The following is a 15473-nucleotide window of genomic DNA, read 5'->3' as shown; positions in this document are numbered from 1 at the left end:
TCGAAAGCCTTCCTGTAGTGTTGATACAGTTATTACCGTTTAAACGCGACACTTTCATTATATTAGTTAGAACCTATACAAACATTATTTAAACCACTCATATCATAATTATATAGAAACAAGTATAACGAAAATATAAATTATAATAATGTATCGATTTCGCGCGCACGCGTGCATTGTGCGTGTTAGCACGCAGTCCTATTTAATTTCTTGATTGGAATTTCGACAAAAGCGATACTAGAGATAATAGGCTACTAACTCACCCAGCGTCCCTGACAGTTTTTATGTGTTAAACTTCTTGATGTTAACATTAAAAATCAGCATTACCATTCGATAATATTGTAAATTACAATTTAACCAGTAAAGTTGAATATGTCCACTGATGCGAGGATAATGGGTTCAGTAATTATATCAAAGCTTCTAGAGGTCGAAATAATAACACCGCGTTATTAACAATCGTTAGGTTTACAGGTACCATGGAAACCACAACAGTTGGATGAACAGTAGTAAATTATTGCTATATAAAAATACCGGACTTAAAAATAATATAGGCCTACATCGAAATTGGTTGTTGAGTTGCATGGACACGAGCTGAAGTACCTTAAAATACTGTGATATGATAGTGACGCGATTAACTTAATCCTAACAATTATACGTTTAAAAAAACGATACTTCAATAATAATAATATAAGTCAAAATTGCTTGGATTAAAACCAACCATGCCGGGACGCATGCATTGAAATAAGCTTCCTCAATGAATGTTACCTTATTGGACAGCTATGGAATCCAAGAGCACTCCACGTTATGTTCCTAGATACATTACTAATGTCATTCAGTTATTGTCACATTCAAGATTAACAGGAAGGTATCTGTCGCTACGCCTCATCTGTCACTTTCTCGTATTCAAATGGTCACAATTCCAAGTCCGCGTCAGTATACGATAGACGGCGCTCTCTCCCCGTGACTCGACTACGCTGTTGAGAATTGTTAAAATACGGCAGACGGAATCGGAGTGTGACGTAGTAAATTTGGTGGCGGTGTTCAAAAACACGAAGATTTTTTAATTGTTTAATTGTAAAGTGTCAATTTAAGTTAAGCTCTGTCTACAAACTTTATATGTCAAATAAATGTGATGTGCCCATATATGGACATGATGATGTCATATCACTACCATGTTTGTGCATATCACTACCATATTTGGGCACATCACATTTTGTTGTCACATAAAGTTTGATAGTGCAGACAGAGCTTTACTGAAGATTACAAATTAAGCTCCTTGTATTGTACGTGTTTGGAAAAATCAGGAAAATGTCTGCATGTCCCAACATGGATATGATATTAGATTTAAAATGGGGTAGAGGCTTTTCTTTTTGAATACAGAAAACATAGACAGCGTCTTTCGTATTCTAGTTTCAATCTTTGTTTATCAAATAAAAAAAATAAAAAACACAATAAACATTGAGTATAATTTAACTGTTACTGATTATTTTTATTTATTTAGCAAAGAATGTATATACATATTTGAAGAGGAAAAGCAACTTTAATTGGTACTTTTTTCTTTTGAGACACAATGAGAGAAATGGCTTAAATCATGCAATGGACTTTAACATCAGACTGTTCAAATAAGTGGGCCTTGAATATCCTAGCTACCTATACCGTTTATAACAAACTTGTGCTTCTTTATTATCAAAATATAGTTATATAAAACGAATGTTGAATGTTATTTTATTTTAATAATAATTTTCAACCTAAATGATGAATATACTAAATAATAACTAAATATAATCATGAAAATTGATACTGAAATGTTGTTAGCACATGAGAAGCAACTTCTGTGCCATCCCCATAGAGGTATTATCAAACCACCAGAGAGTCAACTTAACAACAGCATAATTGCCTAGTTTACACTCTAGTAGTTTAATAGTATCTCTATGATTTCCCACAAACCAACAACATTGGATACCATAGAAAAGTACCTATACTCTACGTAAAGCGCATAGCAAACCACTTAAGTACTCTACAACAACTCTGTATTTCTTAACAAAGATTACTCACATTATTGGTATTTTCTAATGTTAGCTCACTTTGATTTGAAAACAAAAGATAAATATTAAACTGAAAGTGTAAAGAAAGTTTCTTATGATTGTTTTCCATGTACTGTACCAATAATAACATCATAGTCATAATCATGATCATCATAATCATTCAACCATCAGTTGATTTGAAATGGTCGTCATCAATTGTTGAGTAGATGTGGCCTTCGTTACTTAGAAACTCCAAAGCATTTCTGAAACAAAATTAATACAATAATAGCTTCTTTTTTTTTTGGTACAATTTTCACTTTTTAATAAAACAGCCAAGTGATCAATAATTAATAATCTTGCAAAATTTAAGTTATAATTATATTAACAATGTAAACAAGTAAAGTGTATTTCACTTACTTGATGGCATCTTTGGACACGCCCTTCAACTGGCTACAGAGGGCGCTAATACTGATTCCGGACTGGTCGCCGACATGTGCATTGATTAACTGATGTACCTAAAATGTACAAAAGAAGAAATTTGATGGTTTCTGATAATTATTCAAATATCAACTGAAAACAATTGAAAGAGAAGGCGACTAATAACAGTGAAGTAAAGTTATTACACGTCACAAATTCAGATCAGAGAGGTCAAAGGTAAACCAATTAGAGTAGTAAATACATTACCTGGCCTTGCACCCCAGTTAGACCATTATTATTAACTCCTCCTCCATTATACGCCCCTCCTCCTCCCTTTACTGGGGTCACCATCATACTGCTTGAATGTCCGTTTGATACCTGGAATTAAAAATGCTCACAATGATATTCTATGTACATGTGTTGAGTTATCTACACTCCATCTATGGATGTTGAATACCATTGATAATGAAAAAACCCAGGTACTCATTTACAGATTATATTGGGGATTGACTGACTATACCCACAATGCAATGAAACAACATAAAAATAAATTTATTAAATGCTCACACTTGTTGCCAACTTGCTAATTAGCATATGACATTTGGTGACCTCTAACATGTGCATCGAAATCTCATTGAGGTCAACGACTGGTAAAATACTAAACACGCTTAAGATCCTCTTGTTGTTGAATACACGCACCGTGCCGGTCACTCTCACATACGTATTTTCCTTGTGTAGCATAGTTGTGTTTTCCTCTCCTTCCTACAAGATAATACAAGCATATGAAAACACATTAGGTCTATGTTAAGCTCTGTCTACACTATCAAACTTTATGTGACAAAAAAATGCGATGTGCCCATATATGGACATGATGATGTCATATCACTACAAATATCCTTTAGCAACTCGGCTATGTTAGAACAGCATTTGTTTTGAGAAATAATGTGTTTTTAGACCAATTTCTTTTCACTAGTTACAGCATCACTATACTGCACTCAGATACTCACTGCTGAATCAATCCACTCTCTTATTTCCATGGTTGATGATGTCATATCATGTAGTTCATACAAAACACAGGTTGCCTGAACTTCAATTCTCCGAACTAAACCGACAATTGTTACCTTAGAAAATACAACAATATTGTAAAAATGTATCCAACAACAAACAATAAACCTGTACAGAATGTTATGATTCAGTTTATTATAAATAATGACAATGACAACTTCTTTTATTTTCTTTGTAAATAAAGTAGATAAATAAACGACAAAATTAACATTTATAATTAAAAAATTGATTTAAACAAAAAAAAGGGGAAAATTCTTGAAGCAGATGTCAATTTATAAGGCCCCATAAAAAAATTATTAGTTTATCACCCCCGCACACATCACTTTTAGAAAGCTCGAGCCCGTCTGTATTTAGGGGAATCACCTGATATGAGAAGCTAATTGAATTGCTACTAATTCAATCAAATTGACCACACAAACATTTACCTGATGGATCTGGACATCACCTATTTTAAATATGTCATCAAGTTGTTCAGCCATCTTAATCTGTGCAATAGTACATGGTATTAAATGCTTTGGTTTTTCCTTGTCCTAAACAAAAAGTTTCAAATATTTTAATAATGAAATAAATAACAAATAATACTATAAATAATCAGAAAGAAGTTTTTATAACTTTACTTTAAGGTTACATTAATTGCAAACCTGCCAGTACTCTAACAGTGTAGGCTAAACCCAATTATTTTATACCTTTTTTTGTGTACTTTGTGTGGCGTCAAATCCACCTGGTGAGTTGAAATATCCACCTGATTGGGTGCTTTGTCCAAATCCTGTTTAGTATAAAAAAGTATAGTAGAAATTAATGTCTCGGGAAGAACAATATTATAGCCTACCTAAATGGCCAGGCCTAATTATTTATAATTATGCAAAAATTAATTTTTTTAGTTAAAATTTAAAAACTTGATAAATATCACAACATTTTAGACTAGGCAATCATTTGGTCTGCCTAAATAAATGTGGGATGTGTGGTGTCGGCCTAAAAGTCACTTCGTCCCCGGGCCGGAACGTCCCCTAGTACTAGAGGTCTAGATAGACGGTGGTATAGACTGACATGACAAGCTAGGTAGGCCTGGTCACTAGCTAGCAGTAGCTAGCCTAGGTTAGGCCTACAATTTACCTAGAGTAGAAAGAAGCTAAGATTAAAAAATCATCTGTATATAATTAACAAAATCTTAGTATACCAAGAGATGTATCACAGAAATTCACAGACTTACCTGACTCGTTTCCCCACATGTTGTTTCAGATATTCTATGTACGTCAAAACAATTCGCAATAATTTCGCGCGATTTTTTTTTCTCTCTTGTTGAGTTTAGTTGCCAAATGTTATAGTATAATACACCCAATTTGGAAAAACATAATTCGAACACTACCGTAAAAAAATTATCATCAGATTTGTTATTATTGTTTATCATTACGTTTATTATAGTGTATTTATTATATTGGTTATTATTATAAAATGACCACAAAATTATTTGATATGAAGAAATTCTTCTTTTAGTTTAATTAATTTATATCTGGTAACTCTTCTTGAGTCAGATTTTTAATAACAAACATTTTGACCTGCTTTGACCTCATTTACGTGTTTTTTCTCATTCGTACGTCGTATACACTGTAAATAAATATAATATAATATCACTTTATACGATCATTAATCCCTATATATTGCACAGAAATCTAAGCGTAAACCCATATTATACTGTACAGTGTGGATTACATAGTTATAAATTGAAAGGTAAGACATTAAATAGAGAGATCATTAGCTAGCCCCGTGCGTACGTGGGCCGCCGTAGCAGGCCCTAGGCCTAGCTCCTAACATTAACAAGTTGAAGAAATATTGGGAAGCAAAGCCTAAGGAGGTCATTTCTGACGGCTTGACACTTCATCCCTGGTCGTTTGGTCCATATTTATTATTAGTAGACTGGTAGACATATAAGATCAATACATTATTTATCATTGATTGTCCTACTATTTACTAAGGTTATCGGTCCATCTAGTATTTTATTGTTACATTAATTTTAGTCTAAATAAATGTACAAACTTTGTTGATTGAACCATTATTATTTCTTGAACAATGAGTTGAGGTTCGAGGGAGCCTCAATCATAAAACTTGAAGCAATGGTTATGAAGTATGATTATTTTCCATTTTTCAGGTAGCTGCATTTATGATGATGTCACCAGGCAAATTTCTCTGTAGAACATTGCCGCTTGTAAGAAATGTGATACAAAGAAGTTGTTACAAGGAAGGCATCACAGCAATTAATTTAACTGAGGTGACTTCAAGTCAACAATTTCAACACTCGGAGTTGAACGCACCAAAGGACAGTTTTAGACCACCATTGTATATTGAGAGTACCCAAAGAGTGACACTTCAGGGCCTAGGTGGAGGAAGTATTGAGAGCGACTTAAATAATGAGACAGGAATTGCAACAATTACTATTAGCAACACAAAAAATGCAAATGCACTATCAGGTAAAAATTAGCTTAAATTCAATTAATATTCTGATATAAATCTGGTTTTATGTTTCAAATGTTTGACCTATCAAATTTAATATAAAAAGTCTCATCATATTATGTGAGCTAATGTTTTACTTCAATTTCTAATCAAGTGGACGCATTCAAAATGAAGGTGACATTGCGACACCACATTCCTCTGTTTATCATCTGACTTGATAGGTCATCAGTAGAATGACATCTCTTGCAACACACAGTCAACATTGGTCTTCTTCATCTAGATGATCTTACACCGATTACAGCAGAGATGACCTGATCTTGACTTTACTGTACCAAAAACTAATGTTATGTTATCTGTTGCCTGTCTTCTCTTCTACGAGGCCACAGCAATTTAATTTTCAATTTTATCAAACCTAAAGCCGATTTTCCACTGTTCGTGTGAATCGAAAGCGGCAGCTAATACGCATGCATATTCATGTTTTCGTGTTCCAAATCACTATCTACAAATGCGTATAAGATGACGCTTTCGATTCACATGAACAAATTCGCCTAGTGGAAAACCGGATTAAAGTGAATAAACACTGAATATACTACCCTCCAGTTTGCTAACTAATATATGAATGATGGAGCAATAATTGAATTAAAACATGTTTTTTTTTAGGATCTATGATGGTAGAACTTGCGGATGTTATTTCTGAGCTTGAAAATTGGAAGAAAGGTAAAGCTGTGATACTTGTCGGCAACCCAAATGGAAACAATTTCAGTGCTGGAGCTGACCTGACATCAATGAAAGAATTGAAAACACCTCAGGCAGGTACCATGATGTGTTTATTCATGCAGAACACTTTATTGCGGCTGCAACAACTTCCATTGATAAGCGTTGCAGCCATTGATGGAAAAGCTATGGGTGGCGGTGCAGAAATCACGACATCATGTGACTTTCGAATAATGACGGAAGGATCTGTCATACAATTTGTGCACAGAAAGCTTGGTCTGTCTCCCGGATGGGGTGGGGGCGCTAGACTTGTCCACATTGTCGGACACAGAGAAGCATTAAAAATGTTATGTAGTTCTGATCCAGTGGATGCTGAAACTGCTCTGAAAGTTGGCTTATCTGATGGAACTTTACCAGAAACCAAAGATCTAATTAAAGGAACATCTGATTGGCTAGCTCCTTTTATTAGTGCTCCATATCAGCTTGTTCAAGCAATAAAAAAAGTTGTTTTAGCTGGTTCGGAACTACCTCTTGATAAAGCTATGAAAAAAGAAAAAGATATTTTCACAAGTCTGTGGGCAGCAGACTTGCAACTGGAGATAATGGAACGCTACATGAAACAAAAGCGTTTTAAATAAACAGTGTAATGCAATGCTACAGTGTATGAATATACAGCGTGGGAAATAAATAATAGGTTTAACAATATAGACAATTGAATAAAGAATGAATAAAGATCTTGTGAAATATTTGTTAGCTTTAACAATAGACGATTATGGAACACTATATGAATGAAAAAGCACTAATAGGTTTGTTTAACAATAGACAAGTATACAACACTGTATAAGCAAAAGTGTATGAAATATACATTGTTTAACTTTAACATGATTTTTATTTCTACCTCTGTTATGTTGTAACAAAACAGTGCATTTAGAAAAATAATTTAAATATGTGTGTGTCTGTTAGATGTATTCTGATTCAAAATGAATACTATTTAGAGAAGGGTATTATTCCAATGATCAGGGAGAATATTTTACTTTAATGGTTTTCAACAAATTTAAACAAATTTTATATTAGTCAAAGCATCAGGGAATTAATTCCTCCCTGGTCAGAGTAACTGACCTAGTTCTGGGTAGCACAAATATATTATAGTAAATAATATTTTATAACATTTATTTTCAAAAATTATTTTATATGTCATGTAATAATTGTTATTTTCCCCTGACTGTATAATATGTATTGTTATGTTTAGGCTTACTAATAAAGTCCAGGATGAAACATGCATATTATATGCAATTCTGGTGACGATGTACGGCGATCGTTCCGAGATTCGGATCCTTGCCCTATTCGTAGTTAGTTACTATAGAGTGATGCGTTAGTGTCCTCACATTTTGTAAACAACTGTTATGTCTTGAACAACGTTATGTTTTTATTGCTCGCAATATTTATTAGGTACTGTATTGCCATTCTTTATTTTTAACGTTTATTATTAATTTAATAGTATTATCTGTTACTTTGATCTGTATTATCTTATCATTAAGCTCTGTCTACACTATCAAAAAAGTGTGATATGCCCAAATATGGTAATGATATGACGTCATCGTGTCCATATATGGGCACATCACATTTTTGTTTGTCACAAAAGTTTGATAGAGAGCTTTAAATAGTATTATCTTTTCAAAATGCATTCTGATGCTGCAGTACCGTAGTACAACGTATATAACCAATAGATATTGTACAAAGAGATTCGTATATCTAGAGTCTATATAAAGTTAAGTTTTACTTGGATTGTATTATTTTAGTTACATACTATAACAAAAATAGCCGGATGATTCGAAGTAAGTACAACATTAAACAGAGTTAAGGTAAACGGTTTGTTTCATTTTTATTCGCAGTGTTCTTAAATGTGTTAACCCAAATTAGCTCATAATTCAGCTCATTCAAAATGACTTCAATGTTCAGATCTTTATGAAATTTACCAATTGATTGAATTATTATTTTAATTCGTCAACGTCGGATACAAAAATAGTTTTGTAAGAAACGAATCTTATATGTGTGAAAGCTTTCAGACCTGTTGAGCACAGCAAACATATTTAAAAACAGGTTCTATTGTCGTGACTAAACAGTTCACTAAAATCAGGTATTGGACGCCTAGAATTAAACAATGAAACACATGTCATCGTGAGTATACTCCTAATGTATTCCATTGCTCTCGTTGTTCATGTTCGTTCACAAATATTTATCATGTTTAATATCTTCGTAGTGTTTCTTGGTACATTGTTTCAAAACTTTTGACAGTGTCATCATGTTGAGTAGGCCTATATACACGATTGTTTAGCATTGTTATACCATTTACGTATGTTGAAAAGAATTGAACATACAAGTGCCAATGATGCATGTGTAAATATGTTTGTCTAAGGTGCGTGGTGGTAATCAATCCTTTGTACCGTTATTGTACTTAAGTTCACGTATGGTAAACAATTTGGTTTTGGGTCACCTGGTGCCCTGACATGGTTCCTCCCTCTAAAGTAAGCCTACTCACTTCATTCGTTTTAATATTAATGTATGATCTATTGGCTTCAATTGTATTTAACTAAGAATAGTTTAAAATACAGTGGTTTGAATGATCAAGGAAGAGTAAAATGTCACTCTTCCCTGGAATAATACAAACATGTTTTATGTGCAAAGTTCTTTAGAGAGAAACAAATCAAAAACTGATATAATGTCAGTATAGTGAAAACATTTTTGTTTAAATTCTCCATTCAAATTTGTAATTGTTAATTGAACTGTTCATTTTATAGTTCATAACATTTATGTTATTTTTCAGCTTTTAAAATACTTGTATTCTCTTATTCTTCGAGTCGCACACAACTATGTTCCCGCCTCTTGTCATGACAACACCCATTGGATAGTCCAGCCTTCCATTGTCTGCACCTTTAGAGCCAAACGATGTTATGAATTTTCCCGCTCTATCAATAACTTGCAGCCGATGATTTCCAGCGTCAACTACAATCAGAAACGAGTCATCAACGGCTACTCCAGTTGGTTCTCTCAGCTGGCCTACGTTCACGCCTTCAGAACCAATTGAACAAAAGAACTTCCCAGATTGTTCAAACACCATGATGCAATGTTTTAGAAGATCGGTAACGATAAGTTTGTCGTGGAATGTTGTCAGACCAGATGGGTATTTGAATTGTCCATCTCCCCAGCCGTGATGTCCAATCTGTCGGATGTAGACACCTTGTCGATCAAGCACTTTGATACAATAATGATCTGGATCACAAACATAAATGTGACCTCTTTCATCACAATCTATACCAGTTGATTTATAATTAAAGCTTTGAGATCGTTTAGGGCGACATATTGCAAGTTGATCTAACGGTGTTCCTGCTGAATTGTACACCTGGATGAACAAAGTGGCATCAACAACTAAAATGTGACCCATTGCATTTGTACAGATTCCTTTTGGATACATTAGTTGTCCTTTCTTCATCCCCTTTTTACCAAACATCAACAGATGTTGACCCGACGGGTTAAAAACATGGACACAATGATTTTCACAGTCAACTACAAAATATTTTCCTTGGGCCACAGCCACATCGTAAGGAACTCCTAAAACTCCAACCCCAAATACTTTACTTGGTTCGCCTTTGTTCTTAAGGACTGTTTCTCTTTGTTTCATATGTATTGTCTGTTTTAGTTCAATGTTAAATAAATTAAATATTGTTGACCTGGGAGTGATGTCTTTCTGAGATCCATCAACGTTGTTACCAGAGTCTCGTCTTTCTCTAGGTTTTGGTGTTGGATTTCTTTGTCGTTCATTTGCTGGTATTGAGGAATAAGATGAAGATGGTAAAGAAGATGTTAGAGAATTTCGACGAGGACGTCTTTCTGATTCATTCGCAACACCATTTCTTGCAGAGGCTAATTCAAGATATCTGTCTGTACTATGGGACACGACAACGGAACTGGGTCGTTTTGGTTTAGCTTGTACGATTGGCGGATTGTTGTTGTCAACCTTTGAAGCTGAAGGTCTGCGTATATCAACTGATTTGGAATGACCGACTTGAACTTTTCCAAAGAAACTCTGAGCAGACGATAGCTGCTCTCTACCACATTCCACGTAGACAATCTTTTTAATTTCAGAACTCAGTCTGCTCTGTATTTCAGCCATTGATTTACTAAAATCTGTGCATTTTTTAAGGAGATCAACTAATTGTGTCTCTTCAACTTTGACATTAGGAATTTCTTTGCTGAATTCTTCAATTTTGGCAATCTTCTCGCGGTATGTCGCTTGCTTTCCTTTAAGAGTTTCAATTTCAACTTTGACATGACTATCAATCTGCGCCCACAAGTCTTTCTGTCTTTGCTTTAATTCGTCTCCAATCTGTTTGAAACTTTTCTGAATTTCACTTTTTGCCAGTTCGGCTCTACTGTTCAATTGTCTCCTCTGACGCTCCATGTTCCAGAAAGCATCGACCTGCTCTTTCAGTTCGCTTGTTCTTTTCTCTAAGCATTTCTTGAGATCGTTGTTTCCTTGTTGTTCTCTGGCTACAGACTGTGACTTCATTTCCACTAAGCTAGTAATTGTGACATTACTTGGTAACCCTTTTGAACCTTCTGACGGTAAAGAATGAAGAGTACGGCATTCGGGACATTTCAAACGAAACGGTTTCTTGTCACCTTCTAGTTGCTGTAGACACGTTAAACAGAAGGTATGATAACAAGGTAGTCCTTTAGGTAGATGGTGTCCTTCGTCGTATTGCTCAAAACATAGAGAACACTCCAACAGTACGGCTATGTCACTTTCTCCAGACATCGTTTATCTACAAAATTAAAAATTATTTATCTCAGTGAATAATAATTGAATAGTTAATAAATATTTTCCCAGCATTAGTGTATAGATATTACTGTATACAACTTAATCACTCCATGTCGTTAGTAATTCACCTAATAACGGTGTCTCTAATCGCCTGTATGATTTAAATAAATTTACGCTAGAAACGTTTCACTTCGAGAAAAAAAAATATAATAAGATGTAAGATAAGCCCATGTTAACAAGCCTGCTTTATACCAATGTGAACATAATCATACCGGGGGGCTTCTTACCTTTAGACCACCTTCTTGTTGCTATCAAACTGTGTTATTCAACCATTCGCCAAACTGAAAAAGTGTTTTAATTATTACATCGATATATGACGTAAAGTGTAGTCTAATAAAGTTAACGTTAGTATTGTTTGTGCTGAACTGAAGGCTGCTGAGTATTATTTGAAATGAGTGAAGTGTTGAATGGTTCACCGATGATATATAAAGGACCATTGTACAGAGTGCTTCAGCTTTTGATTCAAAGATGTTTGTTCACGTCCTTCGGTGATTCATCTATACAGTTTTCTGGAATAGATCCAGACAATAAAAGGATAGGCCTATTAAAGAGAGTAATAAAACATATGATAGCCGGTAAACATAGTTTTGGTATAATGTATACATAACCTGAAGAATAAAAATTCAATTTAGGCCTATAGTCTACAAACATTAGGATATTATTTCAACGGATATAACTTCTTAAATATCACCGATCAAATCGATTGAATTCATTCGAAATTCGTATTAAACTTTTAAAAGACGAAAGAAGAAGCCCATCTAAAACAGTAGCGCACCTCGAAAAGAAGCCCACTGCAGAAAAACCCTAGCTTCTTTTGAATTTACGTGTTATATTTAGAAATCTGTTTCCAATTATAATGTCCTAAAACAGTAAAACATAGAAGTGATATTGATATGATGACGTTTATCTAATAGATGTTGTAGGTGAAAACTGTGAATTAGTAGTTTTGCATTTTTTTTAGCTGATTTGACTTCGCGGCATTTCAAAGGCGATCGGTATCGCATGCCGTTGCCGCGGCGTCGTCGAATACTGAGAATATTGAGAACAACCGGGAACCATATCATATAGCGCCACCAATGTTGAATTATGGGATGGTTTGGTGTCTTCCTTTCTGTCGATCGTTGCCGTAACGTGACATGTGAGTAAAATATGTGTTAAAAACTTGTAATTTTAGCAATTTTATAAATACAATCAATAATCTTATATCGATTTATTAGTATTTTGAATATTTTATGTATCCGTTTTTAACAGAAATATTTGCCAAGATGCAGAACGAAGCCGGAGAATACGTGGATTTGTACACTCCAAGAAAGTGGTAAGGAGAGGCGCAGCAGCACGGTGAATGATGTCGGTCGGCATGGCGCTAGCGGGAGGATTTGTCCTAGGCCTACGGACGATTTATTTGGCCCAGGAACGTTTAGGAGCTTTGCTTTTCAATGATATGCATTTAGAAATAACTGATTTAGTAATATGAATATGAAGTTTATAAATAATCTTGCTTAATTTAAATAAATCTATTTAGTGTAGCCACATTTTTTTATATAATATTAAACTGTATTTTACTATTTGTTGATAACTAATTAAAGGTCTTTGACTTCGGCTCTGGAAAAGTAAATCAAACCTCAATGTTTATTTTTACAATAATGGAACACGCGGCCACACACATATTGATAGCTGCATAGATAGCCTAAAGTGAGATGTTTCAGCCTGGCCCTAGCTAGCCTACCTTACTATTAGGCCTAGTAGGCTTTTACAATTAACTTTATTCTGCACTTGGTAGATTGCAAAATATTTGATACAACACCAATTTTTATTGTGCATTAATTTTGTTTTTTCAGTTCCACCAGCAACAGAATAATCTCAGCCAAGGACCATGCCTCAGTACAGATAAACATTGCAGAGGCAAGTTCACAATTATTTGTTAAAATGCTTCTAAACTTCAAGAAAATGATTATCCATAAAACACAAAAAAATCATAAATAAAGAGGAAATCATGATACTTGGCAATTAAATTAAAGTACCATCACAGATACATATGACATCACATATGATATCACATATGATATCCCTATGACATCACATAAGACATCACAGATACATACAATTGGAAGATAAAAATATGCAAGCTGTAGCAATAAAAAGTCATACCAGTTGATGTAAAAAATATATATTTTCCTTAAAATCATGAACTAGTAATATTAAATGTTTTGAATTCATAGATTATTATGTGAATGATCTACAACATTACTGTGCCATTCTACTCTATAATGTAAATGTTCTTATTTTGTACAGGTTGATCCAACTACCGGGATGTACACTGGTACATTTAAGACCTACGCTTTATGTGGAGCCATCAGAAGAATGGTAAGGTTTTAAATCTGACGTCATGATCCTATTATATCTGCTCCAAATATTAAATTATATAACTATTTTTATTTTCTAATCTAAAGCTTTGTCTACACATTAAACTTTATCTGACTATCAAACTAATTTGACAAAAAAAGTGTGATGTGCCCAAATTTGGTAGTAATACATAACCTGTTATATTCAAGAGAAAATAAAGTTTATTAAACAATATATATTTTGATTGTGTATATCAAATAAAACAATTGATTTTATAAATTTTTTTTCAGGGTGAATCAGATGATTCGTTGGTTAGACTGTCAAAGGAAGACAACATAATTGCCAAGTAAATACTTCAGTTACATTTGTAATTTAATTCAAATTGCAAGTCAAATTCTTTTATCCCTTTTTCTTAGGTTTTGGAGCAAAAAATCTTGTTTCCAAACCACTAAATAACTTTTGATTTTTGCAATAGTTTTAGATATTCCCAATTTTGAACCTACACATTTTTTATTTATTTTTATTCATTTCATATCTTTATAGTAAGTCATAATTTTAACACAAACCCTATTCATTAAACATCTCAGAAATAGCAACCTCAATCCTGAAGTTCTGTATACACGATCAAACTTTATGTGACAAAAAAGTGATGTGCCCATATATGGACATGATGATGTCATATCATTACCATATTTGGGCATATCACACTTTGTTTGATGTGTAGACAGAGCTTTACATTGGTCTGATTTTCTGCTGTTAACATAAAATGTAACTAAAGTCTTCTTTTGTTTTTTTTCCACAGTAATTATTAATCCAGTCTTTTATCAAGCCACAATGCAGTGATGTAGTTAGCTTATATATTGATGTCAATTCCAGCATTTAAGTTTTAAAACGGCAAACATGACTTGTACAATATTGAGGTTGCAAATAAAATAAATGTAATCTTGTATTCATTTGTGTTGTTATTTGTTTTATAAATTACAAATTGGACAAACTACAGTACAATTTGGTTATCAAAAAAGAAGTGTGCCCTCTATATCAGCACAATGGTTTATAATAAAGCAGGCAGACTACTGTAGCTGTTTCTGACAATAGTAGAAATAAGAAGAAACTAATCGGATACAAAATGAGGCACATGACATCAGTAGAAAACAACTGTGAATAAAAATGTTCTAATCTAGTTTTGGATTCTTTTCGAAACGGCAACAAATTTGCGAAACTAACCTGCTTGACAGTTTTTCTGTCTTACCCGGACATTTTCTTCAGAAGAAATTAACCTAACAATCAGGTTATTTAAAAGGAATTAAAATTCAGAAAATAAATATATCGCACACAAATAAAGAAATTATGAAATGTTTAGAATATTCTACCAGTCATCCAAATAATCCATTGTAGAGCGTTTTCAAAGTGCGAGCCAGCGAGGAATGCAATTCAACTCTTCTAAAATCTAAAAGCTGGATATGAATGTGATAAACTATGACGAAAGAGATGGATATACTACTTTTTTAATTCGACTGGCAATACATTTTTGTATATGAATTCACATTTTTTGCCATGATGACGTAATCAAAATAAAATGGCGG

At 33.7% G+C, this 15473-nt stretch overlaps 5 protein-coding genes across 7 annotated transcripts in view; 2 read left to right on the top strand and 3 right to left on the bottom strand.

Moving 5' to 3' along the window:
- Nucleotides 1-870, bottom strand: part of LOC144854460 (uncharacterized) — a 44378-nt gene extending 43508 nt beyond the window's left edge. For both annotated transcript variants that reach the window (XR_013614611.1, XM_078712420.1), the window contains exon 1: nt 766-870. The gene's annotated coding sequence lies outside the window, so the exon portion shown is untranslated. The remainder of the gene's footprint in view (nt 1-765) is intronic.
- Nucleotides 871-1463: 593 nt separating this feature from the next.
- LOC144853963 (replication protein A 32 kDa subunit-B-like) lies at nt 1464-4831 on the bottom strand. Its single transcript, XM_078711842.1, has 8 exons — nt 4717-4831; nt 4193-4272; nt 3932-4036; nt 3449-3562; nt 3009-3203; nt 2709-2819; nt 2442-2539; nt 1464-2287 (listed from the first exon to the last, which is right to left on the bottom strand). The coding sequence occupies exons 1-8, from the start codon at nt 4733-4735 to the stop codon at nt 2206-2208; spliced, it is 804 nt and encodes a 267-aa protein (XP_078567968.1). The 5' UTR covers nt 4736-4831; the 3' UTR covers nt 1464-2205.
- A 265-nt stretch (nt 4832-5096) lies between these two features.
- LOC144854462 (ethylmalonyl-CoA decarboxylase-like) lies at nt 5097-8471 on the top strand. The gene is made up of 3 exons (XM_078712422.1): nt 5097-5234; nt 5653-5971; nt 6615-8471. Exons 2-3 carry the CDS (start codon nt 5665-5667, stop codon nt 7304-7306), a joined length of 999 nt encoding a protein of 332 aa, XP_078568548.1. The 5' UTR covers nt 5097-5234; nt 5653-5664; the 3' UTR covers nt 7307-8471.
- An 81-nt stretch (nt 8472-8552) lies between these two features.
- Nucleotides 8553-12047, bottom strand: LOC144854459 (uncharacterized). Of its 2 annotated transcripts, none has more exons than XM_078712419.1 (2): nt 11775-12047; nt 8553-11491 (listed from the first exon to the last, which is right to left on the bottom strand). In XM_078712419.1, exon 2 carries the CDS (start codon nt 11482-11484, stop codon nt 9496-9498), a length of 1989 nt encoding a protein of 662 aa, XP_078568545.1. In that variant the 5' UTR covers nt 11485-11491; nt 11775-12047; the 3' UTR covers nt 8553-9495. The 2 variants fall into 2 exon arrangements, with proteins under 2 accessions (XP_078568545.1, XP_078568544.1); XM_078712418.1 differs by having other exon boundaries at nt 11783-12047.
- A 699-nt stretch (nt 12048-12746) lies between these two features.
- Nucleotides 12747-14839, top strand: LOC144854248 (small ribosomal subunit protein eS21-like). Its single transcript, XM_078712177.1, has 5 exons — nt 12747-12862; nt 13386-13449; nt 13840-13911; nt 14181-14236; nt 14693-14839. Exons 1-5 carry the CDS (start codon nt 12780-12782, stop codon nt 14700-14702), a joined length of 285 nt encoding a protein of 94 aa, XP_078568303.1. The 5' UTR covers nt 12747-12779; the 3' UTR covers nt 14703-14839.
- The last annotated feature ends 634 nt before the right edge of the window (nt 14840-15473 follow it).

The sequence above is a fragment of the Antedon bifida genome, chromosome 10, assembly GCF_963402885.1.
Source record: "Antedon bifida chromosome 10, ecAntBifi1.1, whole genome shotgun sequence".
In the NCBI taxonomy this organism is placed as follows: domain Eukaryota; kingdom Metazoa; phylum Echinodermata; class Crinoidea; order Comatulida; family Antedonidae; genus Antedon; species Antedon bifida.
Note: the sequence above shows the minus strand (reverse complement) of the source record. Positions and strands in the feature narration are given on the sequence as shown.